General features: G+C 40.6%; 1 protein-coding gene across 1 annotated transcript in view; it reads left to right on the top strand.

Annotated features, from left to right (window-relative positions):
- The window catches only part of MANBA (mannosidase, beta A, lysosomal), a 226,129-nt gene that overhangs the window by 196,696 nt on the left and 6,725 nt on the right, over positions 1-22,708 (top strand). Inside the window, exons 14-16 of the mRNA XM_006893092.1 lie at positions 6,152-6,296; positions 16,428-16,570; positions 18,593-18,850. Of these exons, the coding sequence (XP_006893154.1) occupies positions 6,152-6,296; positions 16,428-16,570; positions 18,593-18,850 (546 nt within the window). The remainder of the gene's footprint in view (positions 1-6,151; positions 6,297-16,427; positions 16,571-18,592; positions 18,851-22,708) is intronic.

Here is a 22,708-nt window from a genome sequence, read left to right as displayed (position 1 = left end):
GATAAGTTAAAATGAATTTAGAGTGGATATGTAGAAATATACACTATTACCTTACAAAGACTTTAGAAAAGTAGTATAATTTAAACTAATTCAATTCAGCTAACCACAAAAATCATATTAACTATTATCATGAACTCTCAACTCTAATTGCCACTTTCAGAACTAACTCATAGCTGAACTGCCAACAGATTTTCAGAGGCTATGAATTACAGTAAAAAATGGACATATTGCCAAAGGAAAAAATACGAGAACACTAAGGAACACTAGGATGAATGGTTTGGTAATCGTCAAAAAATCAACCAAGGAAAACCTTACAGATTCTAACAGTCTGAGCCACAAATGATCATGAGGATAGCATAGGATAGGGCAATGCTTCACTCTGTTATGCACAAGATCATCATGAACCAGGGAACAACATCTTTCTATTTGAATTGGAAGATCTTCTTAGCTTTTTAATTTTGAGAAGAAAAACTGGTGACCTAGATAATGCCTAATGACTGGAGTATGATTAATCAAACTGTTATATAACTACCACAATATATATCAAAAGTACCACAATGTGGAAATATGCAAGGTGGAGAGAGAGAGAAAAGAGAGAGAGAAAGAGATGGAAATTTTGCTTTTAGATTTCCTCTTGCCCTCTGAAAAGTAGTATAAATTCGTGATGAAGAAAAACAAAATGTAAGTCACCTCTGCCAAGGTTATCAGTAAAATATCTAATTGTCCTTTGGATTAGTTCCACTTGAGCATAAGCATGACATTTTTTGTAGAATACAACTTTGTTCTAGAAGTTCTCAATTTTGCTAGAGAGGGCTTAATCATTCATTCAAGTATATGCATGGAAATCTTGTTCCCACCTCAAAAATTTTTAAAATGCTTACTTTTCTTTTCTTCTTGCTGTTGTGTACTGTCAAGTCAAAACCAACTCATAGCTGACCCTCCATTGGGTTTTCAGAGACAGTAAATCTCATAGGAGTAGATTACCCATCCTTCTCCTGTGGAACAGCTGGTGGATTCAAACCATGCCTTTAGGTTGGCAGTGCAACTCCTTACCACTAAGCCACCAGAGATCCTCTAATAAAATAAAACTTTTCTTTTATGTACCCTAGTTGATCCCGCCCAGAAGCTGGAGAGACAGCACAGGAGAGGAAGACTGTGGTGAGATGGATTGATACAGTAACTGGGGCAATGGAGATATGTGTGTTAGAGTCAGTGAGACTGTCTCAGGACAGGGCAGGCTTCAGAGCTATTGTGCGTATGGTCACTGTGAGTCACAGGTGACTTGACAGCATATAACAACAACAACAATAATTGTTAAATTTGGAGCTCAGGAAAGGGACTCCAAATTCCTTGGACAGCTTTTCCTTTTCCAGATTTCTGTTGAGTCAAGGGCTGAAACATTTCCAGAAAGGGCCAGGGGTTATGTCAGAAGTTACAGGTTTTCTTGGCCTTTTCAGTGTGTCAGGATTGACTCGCACTTTGGGGATATTATAGGTCAGGAGAATTGCAGACCATGGATCAGTACCCTAAATGTGGTGTCCGGTGGTGACTGCAGTTTTTTGCCTCTGTTCAACCTGTCAGGATTAGGTCAGCAGTCTAGTGACTGCTAGTGACATCTAGTGACAGGACTCCCTGCTCCGACCCTTTGTTTTTCCTTAGGATGATACAGGGGCTTCTTCAGCCTCTCCTACAGAGATCTCTTTCACACCAGGGATCATGTGGAGAGAGCAGAGATTTCTTATCACTCAGGGCCTTGTATGTGTGTACTGCAGTGACAAGGTTTCTGGCTGCTTTGAATTTCTACCCATACACTAGGTATATGTTAACTGCCATTGTGTTGTTCCCTGGTTCATGATGATCTTGTGCGTAACAGAGTGAAGCATTGCCCTATCCTATGCTATCTTCATGATCATTTGTGACTCAGACTGTTAGGATCTGTAAGGTTTTCCTTGGCTGATGTTTTGACGATTACCAGACCACTCTTCCCAGTGCTAGTGTCCTTAGTCTAAAAGCTCTGCTGAAACCCATTTAGCATCACAGCAGCACTCTACCCTCCATTGACAGAAGCACTGTAGCCAGATGGATAGGAGGCATTAACTGAGGGCTTTATCTTACATACTTTGGGCATGTTGTCAGGAGGTGCCAGTACTTGGAAAAAGACGGAAACTCAGAGAAACAGGAAGATCTTCAACAAGCTGGATTGATATAGTGACGGTAGCAGTGGGCTTGAGCATATCAGAAATTGTGAGGATGGTGTAAGATAGGAGAGTGTTCAACCCTGTTGTTCACATGACTCAACATCAATTCACAAGTGGATTCCAGTATTATCACATCACCTTTCAAGCTCTAAGAGACATAGATCATGAATCAGTACTGCTTCCAGAACTTTCTCTACTGAAGTTTAACTTAATTGACTCTTTTTCATTGAGCCTCTTAGAAGTTGCTGCTATTACATTGGTTTTGTTTAGTAAATCAGCAATCAATTATTGTTGTTGTTAGGTGCCATCCAGTCGAGTATGACTCATAGCAAACCTATGAATAAAAGATCTGAACCCTGTTTTATTCTGTGCCATCCTCACACTTCCTGACACACTAGAGCAAACAATCACTGCTTATTCTAATGGTAATTTAATTTTTCTATGCCTAGGTTTCATTCCGATCTGTTCTGTTGTTGTTATGTGCCCTCAAGTCGCCTGTGACTTGTACTGACCCTGTGTACAATAGTTCTGCACCCTGCCCTATCCTGAGCCAATATCATCATCTCCGACACACCTACTCCTATTACCCCAGTCACTGAGTCAATCTATCTCATCTCCCTCTCCTGCACTGTTCTTCCACCCTTCCAAACATGATTTCCTTCTCCAAGGACTGGTCACTCCTGGCAACATGCCCAAAGAGCTTCAAAATCCTTGTCTCCAAGGAGCAACCCAACTTCACCCTCTCGAGGACAGGTCTCTTTGTTCTCTTGACAGTCCACAGTATGTTCTCTTGACAGTCCACAGTATGTTCAATACTCCTCCAGCACCACAACTCGAAGACCTTGATTCTTCTTCTATCATCCTTAGTCATTGTCCAGCTCTCTGCGTAGCAAGTAATTGCAAAGACCATGACCTGTATTAGGTACACCTTAGTCTCAAGACTGGAATAATTGCTCTTCAGTAATCTAGAGAGATCTTTGGCAGCAGATTTTTCCAACACATTTCATCTTTTGATTTCCTGAATGCTGATGCCAAGAGTGTTGATTGTGGAACCAAGCAAGCTATAATTGTTAACAATCTCAATCTCTTCTCTGTCATGAAGCTATCAATCAGCCCAGTGTTGAGAATCTTTGTTTTCTTGACCTTGAGCTTCATCCATTTTAAAGACTACAGTCCATGACCTTCTGCAGCAAATGTTTCAGGTCCTTCTCAGTTTCAGCAAGCAAGGTTGTGTCATCTGCAAAATGCACATCATTGATGAGTCTTCCTCCAGTCCTAACATCACATTCCTCCTCATAAAGTCCAACCTCCTGAATGATCTGTTTTGTATATAGATTGAATAAGTATGGAGATAAGTGCATTCCTGATACATTCCATTCCCGATTTTTGGGGTGTTTTTTTTCTCTCTTTCAATCTATTTAGATTTTATTCTTTTCCTACTATTTTATTTACAAAATTCGAATATAAATTTGAACAAATTCTTTCAGTTTCCTTCATTGCCCCCCCACATCAAATTGTACAACCCAATGATTAATCCCCTTTTCCTCCTGCACATTCACATCCCTCTGATTCCAGCCTTTCCCACCCCTCCTGGATCCTAATACTCATTCTACAATAACCGTTTTATACAGTCCTGATTTTGAACCATGCATTGTTTTCTTACTCTATCCTGACCAGTGCTTCCTGGTCCAGGTGCAGGTTTTGCATGATCACAGTTAAGTGTTCTGAGATTCCCATCCTTCTCAAGGTTAGCCACAATTTGTTATGATCCTCACAGGTTTCAGGTCTAAAAGTAGGTAAATATTTTTTTCCTTAATCTTATGCAGATACGATTGACATTTTTTTCTTGGAAATTGTCTAGACATCCTGAAAATAGCAACTTACATATCTTAAGTCTTTTGCTTCAGTTTTTCTTTTTTATTCCTTCAGTAGTCAGAGCAAGTCCAGGGGCTAAGTGTAGCACAAACTGAATCAATTGCTCATGTACAAGTTGTACTTGAAACTAAAGAAAATTAAAACAAGTCCATGAGCACCAAAGTATAACATGCCTGAAATTAGAGACCATCTCAAGAATAGATTTAGTTCCTTGAACACTATCTAAGACTAAGCTAGTTATGAGATGGCAAGAAGGATATTATAGAGGAAGAAAGCAAAAAGTTATTAAAAAAGTCAAGCCTTGAATTGTAACACTTAAAAATTCTATGGAGAAAATGTGACTAATACAGGAATCATCAAAAGAAGGTGGAAGATATACACAGAATTACTGTACAAAAGGTTGACATTCAGCCATCTCAGAAGGTAGCATTTGATAAAGAATCAATGTATTGAAGGAAGACGTCTAAGCAGCTCTGAAGGCCCTGGAGACAAATATGACTTCAGGAATTGACAGGATACCAACTGCTATGTTTCAACAATGTAAGACATTTGACAGGATGCTTCTTGGCCAACCAGCTGGAAAAGATTAATAATTGTGCACGTTCTAAAGGAAGGTGATCTAACACTGAAAAATATCACTTATCCATTAGTATTGACATTGAATGACCTACAGCTCTGTTGTCCATAGAGAGTCGCACTGTTAACACAAAGCTGGACCTGTCTGGTAGTTTGAATCCACCAATGGTTCTGAGAGGCAATCATCTCCTGTGCAATGTACAGCCTTATAAACCCAGTGGAGGGTCAGCTATGAGTTTGATACTGACTCAGGGGCAATGAGTTAAGTGAATGATTTTTATGGGATGCAATGCAATCTTTAAAATAAGAATGAAACTAACCTGTCTCATTGCTACAATTTTTCTTATAATTTGCTATAACAAAGGAATTGCATGCATAAAATAGCATGCTGTTGTTGTTGTTGTTGTTGTTGTTAAATGCTGTAGAGTCGTAGTCAACCCATAGCAACCCTATGAATGAAAGTCTTGAACACAAAACTTTCATCTTTTTTCCAAGTTCATAGAGTTTCGGGAGGCAAGCTTTTTTTCTTGGAGGTGGATGCCGCTCCTGCTTCCAAGCTTGTTTTCTTCAGGAGATTCACAAAAATCAGGCATGAGGGCCTCAGACCCGAGAGCTTTTGAAAGATGAGACCAAATCCAGTCCTCTCACACCCTGTTGCGAGCACACCCTCTTTTCAACCCCAAACCAGAAAACACACCTTTGCATAAATGATAAAAATTTATATTATAAAAACAATTATTTGACTAGGTAAGAGAAATTGAGAAATCAGGAACTGGACATTTTCCCCCCCTCTAGTTTGTTTGTTTCAAACCTATGAGTGTATTAACAAAACTCATCATTGAAAAAATGCAGATTTTACTACATATAGCATTTTCTTTGGAAAAATAGTCCTTGTTGCTTGTTCCCCCCATGACCAGAGTTATCACTAGCACCCTCACGTTTCCTCTCATCAGGGGTCTTGAGTGATAAGAATGGTAAAGTGCTGACGACTAGGCAAAAATTTGGAGACTGAAACCATTCAAAAGGCATGGGAGAAGACAGGCCAGATGAACTGCTTTTGTGAAAGACAGCGGCAAAGTTCTGCCCTGAACACTTGGGGAAATCATGAGTTGGAATCTACTTGATAGCAACTTAACAAGAGCATTCCCTTTGTACTTGTTTTCATAACCGAATGAACCAGCCACCCCCTGCCCTCCCCATACGTGCGGTTGCAGACAATAGCTTCTCTCTTAGGTCTAGACTAATAATGATTTGCCTGATGCTAGAAACTCTGAAGAAGAAAAAAATCATTTCCTCCCATATTACTTACAGCTTCAGAAATCCACCCAAGTCAGTTATGAGTCGGTACCAACTCGACAGCAATGAGTTTGAGTTTTGATTTGTAATCGAATTCCCTAATTTATACAGTTTTCCTTAAGAACTTCAAGCCTGTCATTTCTGCACACTGAGGCAGCCTACATCAAATAATACACTTTGTGTTTTCTTGTTTTTCTCTGAATCAGGTGATGCAGGCCCAGTGTGTCAAAGTGGAAACTGAATTCTACCTCCGTAGTCGAAATGAGATAGTGAACGGAGAAGGACACACGATGGGAGCACTTTACTGGCAGCTGAATGACATCTGGCAGGCTCCTTCCTGGGCTTCTCTGGGTAAGCTCACCAGCATGCTTTGTGTAAGTGAGAGAAAGCTGGATCTGTGGAGAGAAGGACTGAGAAGCACATTACCTAACAGGGTAGTTACCAAACAGAACTATGGCCGAACCCTTGTGACAGGTCCCAGAACTATGGCCAGCCCACTCACTATAACAGTCTTTCTATGAGGCCTCAGAGGCACCTTAATTATGAGTTCTCCTCTGTGCAAAGTCACAACTGCATCCTGACATGAGGATTGATTTGTGTGCAAAGAAATTATCCACATGCCTTATTACTTAAAACTTTGAATTTGTTAAGAGGACTTTCTAGAGCAAAAGGTACACGTACTTAAGTAGCGTTTCTGTTTAGAGGACCTGAGTGGGGCAAATGGTATAAAAAGTTTGGCTGGTGTGGAGGTGACTAAGGCTGACCTCCATTAACTCCACAAGAGTTAACAACAAAACATGATTCCCATGAGGCCATGTTCCCTGAACCTACTTCTGCCAATTTTAACTCTAATCATCCTCCCAGGGCTCTCACTACTTTAGTACTGGGTCTGACAGTCCTTTGAAATTGCCACATAGAACCCACAGAACTAACCTCATGTTTATAGGGTTTATGAGAAAAGTTAACAGGAAGTATTCAGGTTGGAAACCAGATAGAGTTTTTCAGTGAGAACAGCTTCTCAAGCGAGCTTAAAGGCCTTTTGACCTTCAGACTCCTGTCTTTATGGTGTCTTCTACTCCCACCCTCCCCCAGTCTTCTAGCAAGCTCGAGTGATGACCCTTGACTCTAGTGGCAGTTCCAGTCTGACTGGCATAGGAATGGAGAGTGTATTCTCTGCTTTTTGTGTATTGCTGGTCATGAGATTTCCATTTTTTAAGTAGGAATGCTAATTCTGTTCCATTTAAACCTGGAAGGGTGACAAGACTGACCAGTCCCCTCCTCAGTAGTCTACACACCTATTTGCATGCTCCCAACCTTTTATGTGAGGAAAATCAGACACTGACCTCAGAGTACACGGTTAAGCTTCCAGGCTCTTGATGAGGCATCTTAGAAGAAAGACCTGCAGATCTACCTCCAGAAACATCAGCCACTGAGAACTCTGTGGAGAACAGTTCTATCCTGACACACGTGAGGTAACCATCGGCCAGTCACTCAGTGGCAAATAAATGACTCTGTTGGGACTAGAGAGGAGGTAATAGACTGGGAGATCCATTTAGGATCAGTTACCAGTAGAACCAGTTTAACTTGCAACTGGTGAGGTGACAGGCATGGCATTTGCAATTTGAGTCATCTCATCTATTTTGGTATGATTTAAAAGCATATTTATTTAAAGAGTAGTATTGAATCTTTGGCTATCTCTGGAGATTATCTGAAGCAAAGTTCAGGTCAGAACATACTCAGTAGTTTTTGGTCAAAGATGAGGCAAGGCCATAAAGAGAAGCTGTTTTTGCTCTTATTAGCCAGAATGCAAAGCCAAAGGGGCTCATGCCAAACATGGGTGCCTCTTGCAGGAAACCGTGTTTTGTGTTTGGTTGTTTTTTTTTTTAAATCGTGTTTCTCAGACCACATTCTTCATCAGCACCAACCAGATAAAAGGGTATTGAATGAGAACCAGGGGTGGACTGTAAGGGAAGAGTCATTGGAACCGAAAACCTAAACAAAGAACCATTGTTTAAAAGCACTTGGACATGGACCCTGCTTTCTGTCTTTTGGACTTGCTGAAGCTGGGCTTGAATCAAGAAACAGGAGCTCTCAATTTTTGTGTATTTTTAAATGACTGCATGAATGAGTTTTTCAGGGATGGTGTGGTAAGCTCAAGTACAGGAATATGATAGCAGAGTTTGAATAAACTCTGGCAGGTCTGATTTCCTGTTTACCCATTCCTTTGTACCTCTAAGAGAGGCCAGACATCAGGGAGAAACAGTCATATTATACTCTATCTGGTTCTGCTCAGGGCAGCCTCAGAGCCACTTTCTGTGCCTCTGCTTCAAGAAATCCAGCCCTTGGTGAACAAATGGTTAAATAATAGGCTGCTTACCGAAAACCTATCAGTTTGAACCCACTCAGAGGTACATTGGAAGAAAGGTCTGGCAATTTGTTTTTAAAAGGTAAAAATAAATATGGATCAGTTCTGTTCTGCAACATATGGGATGCCATGAGTTTAAGTCAACTCAATACAGCTAGCTTGGTTTTTTAGGGAAAAGAAAAAGAAAGGGAGGGAGGGGACTAGAAGGGGTATATGTCTTCTCTTAGCACCTTAAAAATCTTGGAGTCAACCAACTAGGAATCTATATTACTTTTCTTAAAATGCTTTCTTTTTTTTTTTTTTAGAAACTACACTTGCAAATATAGAATCCATATGAGTATTTTGCTTTATTCTTAAACTTGCAAATATTTGCTACCAAATATATAATAATTTTGAATTTAAGTGCCTTGCAAATCATTGTACCTTCATACTACTAGAAAAAAAATTAGGAAAGCATTTTGTAAGTTATGTCATCATTAAGTGCTATTGCAGTGCAGTGAATAACCACAATTATTACTAACAGCTCATAATTGTGAGTATTGTCTTTGAGTTCTGTGTGACTGTTACGTGTGTTATTGAACATAGCAGAGGAGTAGCTGTGTTGAAGAAAAGCTTTGTTAGAATTGGTGAAAATGTTGGACTTTTATTTTTTTGGACAGCTCAGCTTCATGAAAATCATGATGATGGCTTCCCTCTCTTAAAAGTTGGACAAGGTTTGACTCTGCCTCTTTGTCATTCTTGTACCCATCAAGTTGATTATGACTCCATGACCCCATGTGACTGAGCAGAACTGCCCTATAGAGTGTTCTTGACTGCAATCTTTACAGGGGTAGCTCTCCAGGTTTTTCTCCTGAAAAGCTGCTGGGAGGGTTCCTACCACCAGCTTTTGGGTTAGTAACCAAGGGTCTAACCAGATAAATCTAACCATATAAATTATACTATTTTGTGCTAGCTACTGTTAACTATTAGTTCACACCATGATAAAATTTGCTTTATAATATGTATTTTTAATTTGCTATTTTGTGTTAGGTGAAAGTTTACTTAGCAAAAAACGTTCTCAACTACCAATTTTTGTACAAACTTTTTCTGTGTCATTGGTTACAAATTTGCATTGTATCAGCATTCTCATTATTTCTGTTATATTTGTTATTTTCTTGCCCCTTGTTGCCCTCTTATTTTTGCTTTTGGGTAAATTTTAGCCAGTAGGTCTTGTAAACTGACTTTGTTTCAGAGAACTCATTTCTCATGAGTGGCTTTATTTTATGTTGTTGTTACGTGCTGTCGAATCACCTGCGACTCATAGAGACCCTATGTACAACAGCCCTAACCCTGCTCTATTCTTTGCCAATCTTATTTTCTCTGACACACTCCTCATTTCCCCAGTCACTCCATCTCATTGAGGGTCTTCCCCTCCAGTGCTGTCCCTCCCACCCTCCCAAGCATGACGTCCCTCTCCGAGGACTGGTCCCTTCTTGCACCATGTCCAAAGTATGTCAGACAAAGTTTCAGAATCCTTGCCTCCAAGGAGAAGCCTGGCTTCACCCTCTCTAGGTCAAACTTGTTCGTTCTCTTAGCCGTGCCTGGTATATTCAATACGCTTCTCAAGCACCACAGCTCAAAGGCATCAATTCTCTCCTATCATCTCTAATTCAGCTCTCTGATGCATAGTAAGTAATTGCAAAGACCATGGCCTCTATCAGATACACCTTAGTCTCCAGACTGACATCATTGCTCTTCAGTACTTTGGAGAGGTCTCTGACAGCAGTCTTTCACAAAGCAATTTGTCTTTTCATTTCCTGGCTGCTGGTGCCAAGAGTGTTGACTATGGAGCCAAGCAAATTAAAGCTGTTTACAGTCTCAATCTCTTCACCATTCTTCATGTTGCTGCCAATCAGCCCAGTGGTGAAAATGTTTGTTTTCTTGATATTGAGCTTCAATCCATATTGAAGGCTTCAATCCTTGACCTTCTGCAGCAAGCACTTCAGTTCCTTCTCAGTTTCAGCAAGCAAGGTTGTATCATTTGCATAACGCAGATTGTTGATGAGTCTTCCAATCCTGATGCCACATTTCTCATACAGCCCCGCCTCCCAGATAATCTGTTCTGCAGATATATTGAAAAGGTATGGAGATTGGACTCATCTCTGGCATACACCATTCCTGCTTTTGAACCAAGCAGTGTTTCCTTGTTCTGTTATGACGACTGCCTCTTGGTCTAAGTATAGGTTTTGCATAAGCACCATCAAATGTTCTGGGATTCTTATTCTTCTCAGTGTTAGCCACAGTTTGTTGTGATCCACACAGTCAAATGCCTTTGCATAGTCAATGAAACACAGATAGACATTCCTCTGGTACTGCCTGCTTTCAGCCAATATCCATCTAACATTAGTTACTATATCCCTAGTACATTAGGGACATTATTTTCATGAGCTAAGTACACCAATTGACTGAATTGCCCTATGAGAATATTATAATAAATGTTTAGATTTGAAGAGCTGCATACATATTTACAAATATTTGTTTTAACAGACAGTGAAAGGAAAATGTCTTACAGCACCAGTGATGATTATATAATTGTGCAAGTTGATTTACTCTACAGTTGCTTTGAAAGCATTCCTGGTTTGGTGGTAGAAATATCACCTCCAATGGAGGACACTTACATTTGATTTTCTACCAGTTTAAAGACTTGTATGTTACTGTGATGGTGAATAGATTTCAGTGTAACTTCCAGACCAAGACACACTAGAAAGAATGGCACAGTGATCTATTACAAAAAACCAGCTAGTGAAAAACTCTTTGGATCATAATAGGTTAATCTGCAATTTTGTATTGTTATAAATGATTTCATCATAAATCAGGGGCCAACTCCACAGTAACTAATACCTTAACTTACCTTATTTGTAAAAGTGAGGTTTATTTTTTTATTACTAATTTTTGGAAAGGTTGTTGTTGTTCTTGCTAGATTCTGTCAAGTTGAGTCTGACTCATAGCTACCCTATGAACAGCATCTGAACTCCGTCCTATGCCATCTTTACACTTCCTGACACACTAGAGCCCACTGCGGCAGTCACCATGTCAATCCACAGTGTCAGTCCTTATTCACCGACCCCCCCACCCTACAAGCATCATGTCCCTCTTCAAGGAATTGCCCTTCCTAGCAACATGCCTACAGTATGTAAGGTGAAGCCTTGTCATCCTTCTCTCCGAATAGCTCTCTGGCTTAAGAAAGGAAGCCAACTGAATGTGGAGACTGTTGAACATTATTATAGCATGTAAGCAACATACTGCTGAAGATCATGAAAAAATGGCTAAAACAGTACCTAGGTAGGGAATTACCAGAAGTTCAAGCAAGATTTAGGAGAGGCCATCGCACCGTGGAAATCATTGCTGACGTCAGATTGATCCTGGCTGAAAGTAGGGAATATCAGAAGAATGTCTATTTATGCCTTCATTGACTATGCAAAGGCATTTGACTGTGTAGATTATAACACATTGTGGCTGACATTGAGAGTAATGGGAATCCCAGAGCACTTAATTGTGCTCTTGTGAAACCTCTACCTGGACCAGGAGGTGGTTGTGAGGACAGAGCAGGGGAACACTTCATGGTTTAAAATTAAGAAGGGACTGCATTAGGGTTGTATTCTTGCTCTATACCAATTTTATCTGTATGCTGAGCAATTATTTGAGAAGCTGGACACTGTGAAGAGGAATGTGGCATCAGGATTGAAGGGAGACTCATCAATAACCTGCATTATGCGGATGACACAACCTGGCTTGCTGAAAGTGAGGAGGACTTGCGGCACTTGTTGCAGAGGATCAAGGAATGCAGCCTTCAGTATGGATTGCATCTCAGTGTCAAGAAAACAAAGATTCTTACCATTGGACCAATAGTCAATGTCATGATGGATGGAGACGAGATTGAAACTATCAAAAGCTTCGTCTTACATGGATCCACAATTAACACCCTTGGTACCAGCAGTCGGGAAATCAGAAGATGTGTGGCATTGGGAAAGTTTGCAGTTAGAGACCTTTCCAAATTATTGAGGAGTAATGATGTCAGTTTGAGGACTAAGGTGTGTCCGATTCAGGCCATTGTCTTCCTGATCACTTGCTGTGCATGTGAGAGCTGGACAGTGTACAGAGTTGACAGAAGAAGAACTGATGCCTTTGAGTTGTGGTGTTGGAGAAGAGTACGGAACTTCCCACGGACGCCAAGAGAATAAATAAAGAATAATAATAATAATTTGGAAAGCTAGCTAATGAAATGCTGCCCAGGGAATTCATATTTAAAGTAACACTTTACAGGAACTTAAGGAAGCATATCAGGCAATTCAAATATATTGTCATTTAGTTGATTTCAACTTTTAGCAACCTTCAATCAATTTAAGCTGTCAATCTTATCAACAGAAGATTATCTGCCTTTCACAGAGCTGCTGGTGAATTTGGACCTCCAGAGTTGCAAAGCATTTTCTGTTTTGTTTTGTTTTGTTTTTTAAATTTTTGTGTGAGTGTACCATCAAATTAGATCTGACTGGTACAGGAGGAGATTGTCCCTCCTTTCCCAGCAGAGCATCTGGTGGATTCGAACTGTGAGCCTCTGGGATTGTAGTTGTAGCTCCTTGCCACTAGGCCACCAGAGCTCCCCGCAAAGCATTTTCGTTAGCAGTACTGTATGCTCTGGGCTACCAGAGCTCTATAAAGAGACATCAAAGCAGAGTTCATTTAGAATTTGGAAGTCATTTATATCTTACAACTTACTTAATTTTTGCTTGCCTCTTGCCCTTTACTAAACACGTTTGTTGACAATAACTGCAGGTGATTAGATCCTCAGGTCAAGGAGAAAGAGGTAAAGAGAAATGCTGTATCAGTTAACTGCTGTTGTTAGGTGCTGTTGAATCAAGTATGACTTAAGCGATCCTATGAGCAAAAGTTCTGAATCCTATTCTATCCTGTGCCATCCTCACGGTCTTTTTTAAACTTGACCCCCTTGTTGCAATCACTATGTCAATCCATCTCAATGGGGGTCTTCCTCTCTTTCTCTCATCCTCCACCTTTTCAAGCATGATATCCATTTCCAAGCAATACACTCCCCTAGCAACATGTCCAAAGTATGAGAGATAAAGCTTTGTCATACTTGTTTCCGAGGAGCACTCTGGCTGCACCCTTTCCGAGAAATACATGTTCATTCTTTTGGCAGTCAGTTCTTTTAGATATTCAGTACTTCTTTTGTATTCAGTAATTTTCTTTTGCATTTCAGTTCTGCTCTTTTATTCTTTTGGATATTCAGTACTTTTCTCCAGCATCACAACTCAAAGGCATCAGTTCTTCTTCTGTTGCCCTTATTCATTGACAGCTCTCAGATGTATAACACATAATAGAAAAAATCATGGCCTGAATAAGGTACCCCTTAGTCTTCAAACTGACATCAATGCTTTTCCGTATTATGGAGAGGTGGACTTTCCCAGTGTAATATGTCTCCGGATTTCCTGACTGCTGGTACCAATGATGCTGATTGTGTTTCCAAGTAAGATGAAATTATTGACAATTTCAATTTTTCCTCCATCTATCATGATGTTGTCCACTGGCCCAGTGGTAAAGACGTTTGTTGTCTTGATGTTAAGATGCAATCCATATTGAAGGATGTAGTCTTTGATCTGCAACAATTGCTTTAGGGTCCCCTCACTTGCAGCAAGCAAAGTTGTGCATCTCCATAATGCAGGTTGTTGATGAGTCTTCCTACGATTCTGATGTCACATTCTTCTTCAGAGAGTCTGACTTCGTGAATTATTTGCTCAGCATACAGAATGTATGCATATGGAGAAAAGATAGGCCCCTGATGCACACCCTTTCTGATTTTAAACCAGACAATGTTTACTTGTTCCATTCAGACAGCAACTTCTTGGTCTTGGTATAGAGTTCATATGAGCACAATTAAGAGTTCTGGTATTTCCATCCTTCTCAATGTTAGTTATAGTTTGTTGTGATCCACACAGTCAAATGCCTCTGCATAGTCAATAAAACAGGAAACAGATGAAAGACAGTCTTTCTCAATTTTTAACTCCTGGTTTTGAGGCAGGACCTGTGGAAATATAAGTTGGGGCTAGGAAAGAGCTAATTGAGTATCCGATGGTTCCTTTGTCTAAAGAGGTACAGGAAGTCCTGGGGATGAGTGAGAGCCCAGCTCAAAGGCCCCTATAGCTTGTCTGTCTGCTTCAGAAGCAATGAAGAGAGCAGGGGTGGGAAAGGGGGTGGGTAGATTCTGCTGAGGTCCAGCTTTTGTTACACATCCCAACTTGAGCTTTTTTTGCAGAGGACATTAGGGAATGTGCTGCTTCTTTTTTTCTCTGAAATCCATGTTAATAAAATTAATACATCCATCCCTTAAAAAAAAAACCCTCACCACCACCACCCCCGCCCCCTGCCCCAAGACATTGTTCTGATATCCTCTGCTTTCAGCCAGGATCCATTTGACATCAGCAATAATATCCCTGGTGCCACAGCCTCTTCTAAACATAGCTTGAACTTCTGGCTCTTCCTGTCAATGTACTGTTCCAGTCATTTTTGGATGGTCTTCAGAAATACTGTGCTTGCATGTAATATTAATGACAGTGCTTCACTAATGCCACATAGAAAACAATCACAAATTCTCAGCAATATACAACCATTTCTTGCTGGTGCTTTTCCAGAGTATGTAGGAAGGCTCTGCAGATCTTAGCTGGGCTTACTCACAAGGCAGTGGGTTGGCTGAGATAGGTGGGGCTTGTAGGGAAAACTGTTTCCTACTATGATCCAGCTCTTCTTGGCTCCTCTCTGCCACATGCACTCATGTATGATCATTTAGGGGCCCATGAGTAAGGAAAAGTAGTGACCTCAGGTGACTCAGTGACTCGGCAGTGACTTCTTAGCACAGTTCTTCTCTGACTCTTAGAGTCACTACCATGAGTTAGAAATGATTTGATGACAACTGAGTTTTTGGAAGTTTAACTGAGGGTTGAGATTGAAATTCTGAGAGTTAAAATATTGCAGAACCCTACAAAGTTTTCCTCCTCAGCTTCAAAGCCATATTTTCATCCCCCTCAGAAGCTTGCAGAATCTTGCACGCAGCTTCTCTCAGAAGAAGGTCTGTGGTAGTGATGCAGTGCTTTGTGAGAAAATATCTTCCTTCTGAGAAAGAAGGAAACTCCTAAGAGATTTTTAGGTTTCAGTGCTTTGTGAGGAAATATCTTCCTTCTGAGAAAGAAGGAAACTCCTAAGAGATTTTTAGGTTTCAGTGCTTTGTGAGGAAATATCTTCCTTCTGAGAAAGAAGGAAATTCCTAAAAGATTTTTAGGTTTGTGGGTTTAGCATACGAGCCATGCCAACAAGATGCAGAATTGAGGTTCTCCATAACTTCTAGCTGTTGTGGAGGATCTGCCCTTAATTGCCACTAGTTTGAATCTTGTCCTCCAGTCTGCATTTACTGATCATATTTGTCTTAATAGTGGTAATTTCGGTTTGCTCAGAAGGTTTTGTGCCTGTGGGAAAAAGACATTTTGAGTTACATGTAGCTCTTTAAAAATGAACATTTGTAATCTGTTCATTGCTAAGTCTTTCTTCATGTGTTTACAGGGGGAAAAAAGTGCCAAACCCCAAACCTAAACCAACACACATTAGTGAAAGGAACAAAGACTTCCATATTTGAGAGAGTAGGGCTGAAAACATGCCTCCTACTTGTTGGATTTAACCATTTAGACTGTTGTTTCCTAATTATAAAATGAGATGCTGATGCCTGCCTCACCAGACTTTGGGAGTATGGTCTGAGAGAAGAATGCTACTGGAACTTTGCCTGCTTCATCCAATAAAACCAGTTTCTGTGGTGCCAGCTCTGATTCACTGTGCTCAACTGTTTCAGTGGTTGAATTTTTTTGGAAGTAAATTGCCAGGTCTTTTTTCTAAGGTACTGCTGGGTGCAATCAAACCTTCAACCTTTTGATTAGCAACCAAGTGTGTTAACATAGCGATGCAATTGGGGCTTCTGTCCTCTGCTAACTTTCCCTTCTATCCTCACTCTCTAGAGTCATTATGGTAGCCACACCTAGCTAGCCATGCAGACACGAATCTCTTTTTTTAATTATTTTTAGAGTATGGAGGAAAGTGGAAGATGCTTCATTACTTTGCTCAGCGTTTCTTTGCTCCGGTGTTGCCAGTTGGCTTTGAAGATCAGAATGTATTTTATATCTACGGTGTGTCAGATCTCCGCTCAGACTCCAGGATGACACTTACAGTAAGTCACTTGAATTTTTTTCCTTTTAGCTAGACTTTTAGACTAGCTCTTTGATTCTTTTGGAAAAGAGAGATTAGTTTGCACCAAAATGGTTTTAGGGTCACAGTGGAGTGTGACCTGTGCTTAGAATCAGAATACCTGTATTCAGGCTAAGTCTTGCCATTTATTACGTAAGAGAATTGAACAGAAGATTTCAAAGGACAGCTAGAGAAGACAAAGCGAAGTATTAGAATGAAATATGCAAAGAACTGAAGTTAGAAAACCAAAAAGAAAGAACACACTCAGCATTTCTCAAGCCGAAAGAACTGCAGATAACATTCAAGCTTTAAATTGCAAGGCTACAGAATTTGATGGCAAAAAATGAATGATTCAGGAAGCATCTAAAGAAGATGGAAGGAGTACACAGAGTCACTATGCCAAAAAGAACTGGCCATTGCTCAACCATGTGAGGGGGTTGCACATGATAAAGAACCAATGGTATTGTAGGAAGAACCCAAGCTGCGCTGAAGGGATTGGAGTGGGTTGGGAGAAGGCACACACATACACACACAAGCCTCCAGAAATTTTCAGTAAACAGATGTAGCCCTGAATGTGTTCAGTTGCTATGGCAAGGAATTTGGAAGACAGGTAACCTGCCAGCCAACTGGCCGGGTTCCGTATTTGTGTCCATTTCAAAAAAAGATGATTCAGCAGAATGTGGAAATTCTTGAGCAGTATCATTCATATCAACCACAGCTAGTGGACAGAAAGTGTTGCTACCAAGCCAAAGGTGGGTGATTTTAATCTGCAGCCCTCAGGCTTGGTTTTAATTGTTTTTTGTCAAACTTTCTTCTAAGTGGTATAACACGTGTCTGTCCTTTTGTTGTACAGAGGTAACTTATGGTTTGCTGTGATGCTAAACCCTGTGACACTGATATATCAGTTGTGATAATGGTTACCCATGGTGGACAGTGTTTGGTGGAGCTCTCCAGTTAAAACAAACTTGGAAGCAGGAGTGGCATCCACTTCCAAAATGGTTTGCCTCCAAAAACTCTATGAACGTGGAGAAACAACGAAAGTTATATAAGCCATCAGGTCTTTTGTTCATAGGGTCGCTGTGAGTTGTCCATGACTCAGCAGCACTTAACAAGAACAACAACACAAGTAAAATCTTGGTGAAGGATATTTAAAAAGTGGCCAGAGCAATACATCAACAGGGAACTGCTTAGGAGAAGGTAGTACTGCTTTGAGAAGGTAGTACTCCTTGGAGAAGGTTATCATGCTTGGTAAAGTAGAAATTCATTGAAGGAGAGGAAAATCTTCAAGGAGATGATCTGACACAGTGATTGCAGCGGTGGGTTAAGAGCATTGAGGAGACAGGGTAGCACAGAACTGGACAGGGTTTAGTTCTATTATACACAGGGTTTTGTGTTTTGGTGCTGACTCAATGGCAACTAACAACACCAGCAACAAGTATAAAGAAGATAGAAATTCAAAAAGAGGTCTTGGATGGCTACAATTTGAGGTATATTAATAATGACAATACATAACGTTTACAGAATAATAACTCTGTGTTCCTTGGACTTCCACTGTACCTTCCTTGGACTTTTTAGATTTAAGCCTTGCAACAACCTGTGTAGTAAGTGCTGTTATTCTCATTTTACAAATGAACACATGGAGACTCTAGGAAGTTTAGGTTTGTTATTTTTGTTGTTTACAGTCACATAACTAGCAAGGTTGATAGTTTCTTAAACAAGTCTACTATTCACTTTGCTATATATTATTACTACTATTCTTATACTTGCTGCTGTTGCTGTTGTTTGCAGTTGAGTTGGAACCAACTCATAGCTGACCCTCCAGTAGGTTTTCAGAGACAATTACTTGCACGGGAGGAGATTGCCCATCCCTCTCTTACAGAGCAGCTAGTGGATTAGAATCACATGCCTTGGGGATTGCAGTGCAGTTTCTTACCACTAGGTCACCAGAGTTCCCTTATTCTTAATTGGCAACAAGAATGTTTGTATTCTATGTTACTTCCCCCAGGTGAGAGTCCATGAATGGAGTTCTTTGAAGCCTCTGTGCTCTCATGTGACTGACCAATTTGTGGTTAAATCAGGAACAGCCATTCTCATCTATAAAGAGCCTGTGCCATCACTGCTAAGGAGATGTGGGCATTGTACTCGGCAAAAATGTGTGCTTTCCTTTTACCTTTCAACTAACAGGAAACCATTGGGTCCAACCAACTATCACTTCCTGTCCTCGCCAAAGGAGGCTGTGGGGCTGCAGAAGGCACATATCAAAGTAAGTACCAGTCCTCTAGAGTCCCCAGGGCTTTCTACCTTGCTTCCTGTAAATTTCTTCTTGTTACTAAGCTTACCTGAGGCATGGAGAGAATTTACCCCTCTCCCCAGAACTCAGTTCATTGCCATTGTGTCAGAGCAACTGATAGCTGACCCTTCATTGATTTTTTTTAATTCCTTGTTGTCTACCTGAGGAGATTGCCCCTTCTTCTTCAGCAGAGCATCTGGTGGATTCAAACCACATGCCTTCAAGATTGAAGCGCAGCTTCCTGCCACTAGGCCATCACAGCTCCCTTCATTCATTGAATTTGTGAGGTGGTAAACAGCATGCGAGGAGATAGCCCATTTTCTTCCTTCCAGGCTAATAATGATTTTTATTTCTCATTCAACATTGGTAAGATGGTTATTGTTGTTCCTGCTGTTCTATCACTCTTCCCTAGGGGGCAGTACAGACATAGATGTGATGGCACTAGTCCTTACCTGGTGACACCTCCATTCGGTTCCAGGTATTATTATAGTAGCTTTACTGCCTCATCTTTGATTTTCACAACCGTGAAATAGTCTCCATTTTATAAGTGAGCAAACCAGGGATATTAAGGAACACTTTCAAGGTCCTGTATTTGGGAAGCACGGGAACCCGTTGAAGCACTCTAATTTTGAATTTTCAAGCACAATCTATTAATATTCCCTCTACTGGCTTTGATTTATTGCTTCAAAGTAGCTTAATCACCAGATCTCTTTATAATTGCTAAGAACAGAATGGGCTGATCAGGACATGTTATTATAAACATTGTGCAGCTGGAGGATTTGGAATCTGTCTGGTTGATTGAAAACCTGTCTGTTCTCTCCCGCTACACATAGTAATTCAAAATGTGTTTCTAGAAGATTTCATTCTCTATTTTCAGTAAATTTTTCATTTGTTTTAGACTTTTATTTCTTTGAGAAGATTTGGGGGAAAGAATTCTTTGTATTTGCTTTAACAACAGTCATGTAAGCATGTTTTTCAGTCTGAAGGAGATCCAAGAATTGAAAAAATCTTTTTTTTTTTAAAAAATTTTTTTTGCAAATTAACAATGAAAGGTTCATATAATTTCTAAGTGATCTGTAACAATTGGTGCAGAAAAAATATGAAAGAAATGATGTATACTAATTCATCTTCTTCCTAGAAAAGCAAAATCATACCAAAATGTTGGATTGACTGCTGTTGAGCCAATTCTGATTCAAGGCAGCCCTGCATATTATAGAATGGTGGTGATCCATCCGGAAGGAGATTGCCTGGCTGCCTTTTTTCTGTGGCACCATGTATAAGGGATGGTTTGAACTGCCAAACTTATTGGTAAAGCAGAAACCATTTGTCCAACCCAGTGACCTATATATATCTCTACCTATAGATTATATATCTGTATCAACAACGTGCTGGTGGCCTTGTGGTTAAGGAGTTACACTGCCAATTCAAAGGCATGCAGTTTGAATCCACCAGCTGCTTCACAGGAGAAAGCTGGGCATTCTCCTCTTGTGCGATTTACAACCTCTGAAAACCTGCGGGAGGGTCAGGTATGAGTCTGTTCCAACTCAAAGGCAGTAACTTACATTTGTATCTCTGGTGGCTTAATGGTAAGGAGCTATAGTGCCAACCTAAAAGAATGTTGTTCAAATCCTCCAGTTGCTCCATAGTAGAAAGATGAGCAATCTCCTTCCATATAGTTTACTGTCCCTGAAAACCCACCGGATGAGTACTTTCCAACTAGACGATACATAACAACAAATACATACATATGGAAAGTCTTCTTTTTTTCTTCCTCTTTAGTTAGTTTTACCTTCATTACCTTGAAATAATTGGAAGTGAGAACAAAGTTGGGCTTTCTTTGTGCTGCTTCATTTGAATGTCAGTGAGACTTGCCTTTCCTACAAGAGGCTAATAATAACAATAATAATGATGTAGTTGTTCTGTATGCAGTTGGCTTAGTGTGTCAGGTGGCTTAATGCATGTATTGGATTGCTGTCTGCCAGGCCAGTGGTTCTAATCCACCAGCTACTTCACAAAAGAAGGATGAACAGTCTCCCCGCATAGATTTACAGCCCTGGAGTCTCAGTGGAAGGCAGTGTGTGTCAATGTCATAGTAAGTTCTGAGATAGAGCGACATTACGTACAACAGGACAAAGCCCTGCTTGGGTGACACCATCCTTACCATTAGTGCTATACTTGAACTCACACCCACTTTTTCATTCACACAGTACCTGAAGCTCTCCACCTTTTTCCTGAGAAACTACTGCAGCACAACACTATACAGAATCCATATAACAGGCTGTATTTTTATCAGTAATTGCTTCAAGTCCTCTTCAATTCCAGCAATCAAGATTGTGTTATCTACATACAGCAGGTTGTTAATGAGTCCTCTTCAGTCTTGATGCCACATTCTTCTTCGTTTAATCTAGCTTCTTGCTTTATTTGTTCAGCACACAGATTGAATAATTAGAGTAAAAGAATACTACCCCAATACAAGCCTTTGCTGATGTTAAGCCATTCAGTGTCTACTTGTTCTTTTAAAAACAATTGCTTCTTGGTCTATGTACAGGTTTTACATGAGCACAATTAAATGTTTTGGGATTCCCATTTTTCTCAAAGTTACTAGCAGTTTATTGTAATATGCACCGTCGAATGCCTTTGTGTAGTCAATCAAGTATAACTAAATAACCATTTGATATTCTCTGCTTCAGCCAAGATCCTTCTGACATCCCTTGCTCCATGTCCTCTTCTGTGTCTGGGTTAAATTTTTAGCAGTTCTGTGCCTCTAGCTTGGTTTGAATAATTGTTGTTGTTAAGTGCCGTCGAGTCTTTTGCGACTCATAGCGACCCTATGTACAACAGCCCTAAACCGTGCTCTATCCTGTGCCAATCTCATTGCCTCTGACAAACCCATCCCGAGTACCCCAGTCACTGAATCAGTCCACCTCATAGAGGGTCTTCCCTTCCTGCGCTGTCCCTCCACTCTACCCAGCATGATGTCCCTCTCTAAAGACCTGTCTCTCCTTACAACATGTCCAAAGTATGTCAGACGAAGCCCCAGAATCCTTGCCTCCAAGGAGCAGCCTGGTTTAATCCTATCTACGATGAATCTGTTTGTTTTCTTGGCAGTCCATGGTATATTCAATACTCTTCTCCAGCACCACAGCTCAAAGGTGTCAATTCTCCTTGTATCCTCCCTAGTCATTGTCCAACTCTCTGATGCATAACAAGTGATTGCAAAAACCATGGCCTGTATCAGGCGGACCTTAGACTCCAGAGAGACACTGTTGCTCTTCAGTATTTTTGAGAGGTCCCTAACCACAGACTTTCCCATCGCAATATGTTTTTTTATTTCCTGGCTACTGGTGCCAAGAGTGTTGACCGTGGAGCCGAGCAAACTGAAGCTGTGAACACTCTCAATCTCTTCGCCATCCATCCTGATGCTACCGATTGGTCCAGTGGTGAGAATTTTTGTCTTCTTAACATTGAGCCTCAGTCCATATTGAAGGCTGCAGTCCTTGACCTTCTGCAGTAAGTGCATGAGGTCCTCCTCAGTTTCAGCGAGCAAAGTTGTGTCATCTGCATAACGCAGATTGTTGATAGATTGTCCACCAATCCTAACGCCACGCCTCTCCTCATAGAGCCTCGCCTCTCGGATAATCTGCTCTGCATACAGGTTGAAAAGGTATGGAGACAGGACACATCCCTGACGTACACCCTTCCCAATTTTGAACCATGCAGTGTTGCCCTGCTCTGTTCTGACGACTGCCTCTTGGTCCAAGTATAGGTTTCGCATTAGCACGATTAAATGTTCTGGGATTCCCATTCTTCTCAGAGTCAGCCACAGTTTAT

The sequence above is a fragment of the Elephantulus edwardii genome, unplaced genomic scaffold (assembly GCF_000299155.1).
Source record: "Elephantulus edwardii isolate Elephantulus edwardi_28Jun2011 unplaced genomic scaffold, EleEdw1.0 scaffold00122, whole genome shotgun sequence".
NCBI classification, from domain to species: Eukaryota; Metazoa; Chordata; class Mammalia; order Macroscelidea; family Macroscelididae; genus Elephantulus; species Elephantulus edwardii.
The sequence above is the reverse complement of the archived record's forward strand: the minus strand, read 5'-3'. Positions and strand labels throughout refer to the sequence as shown.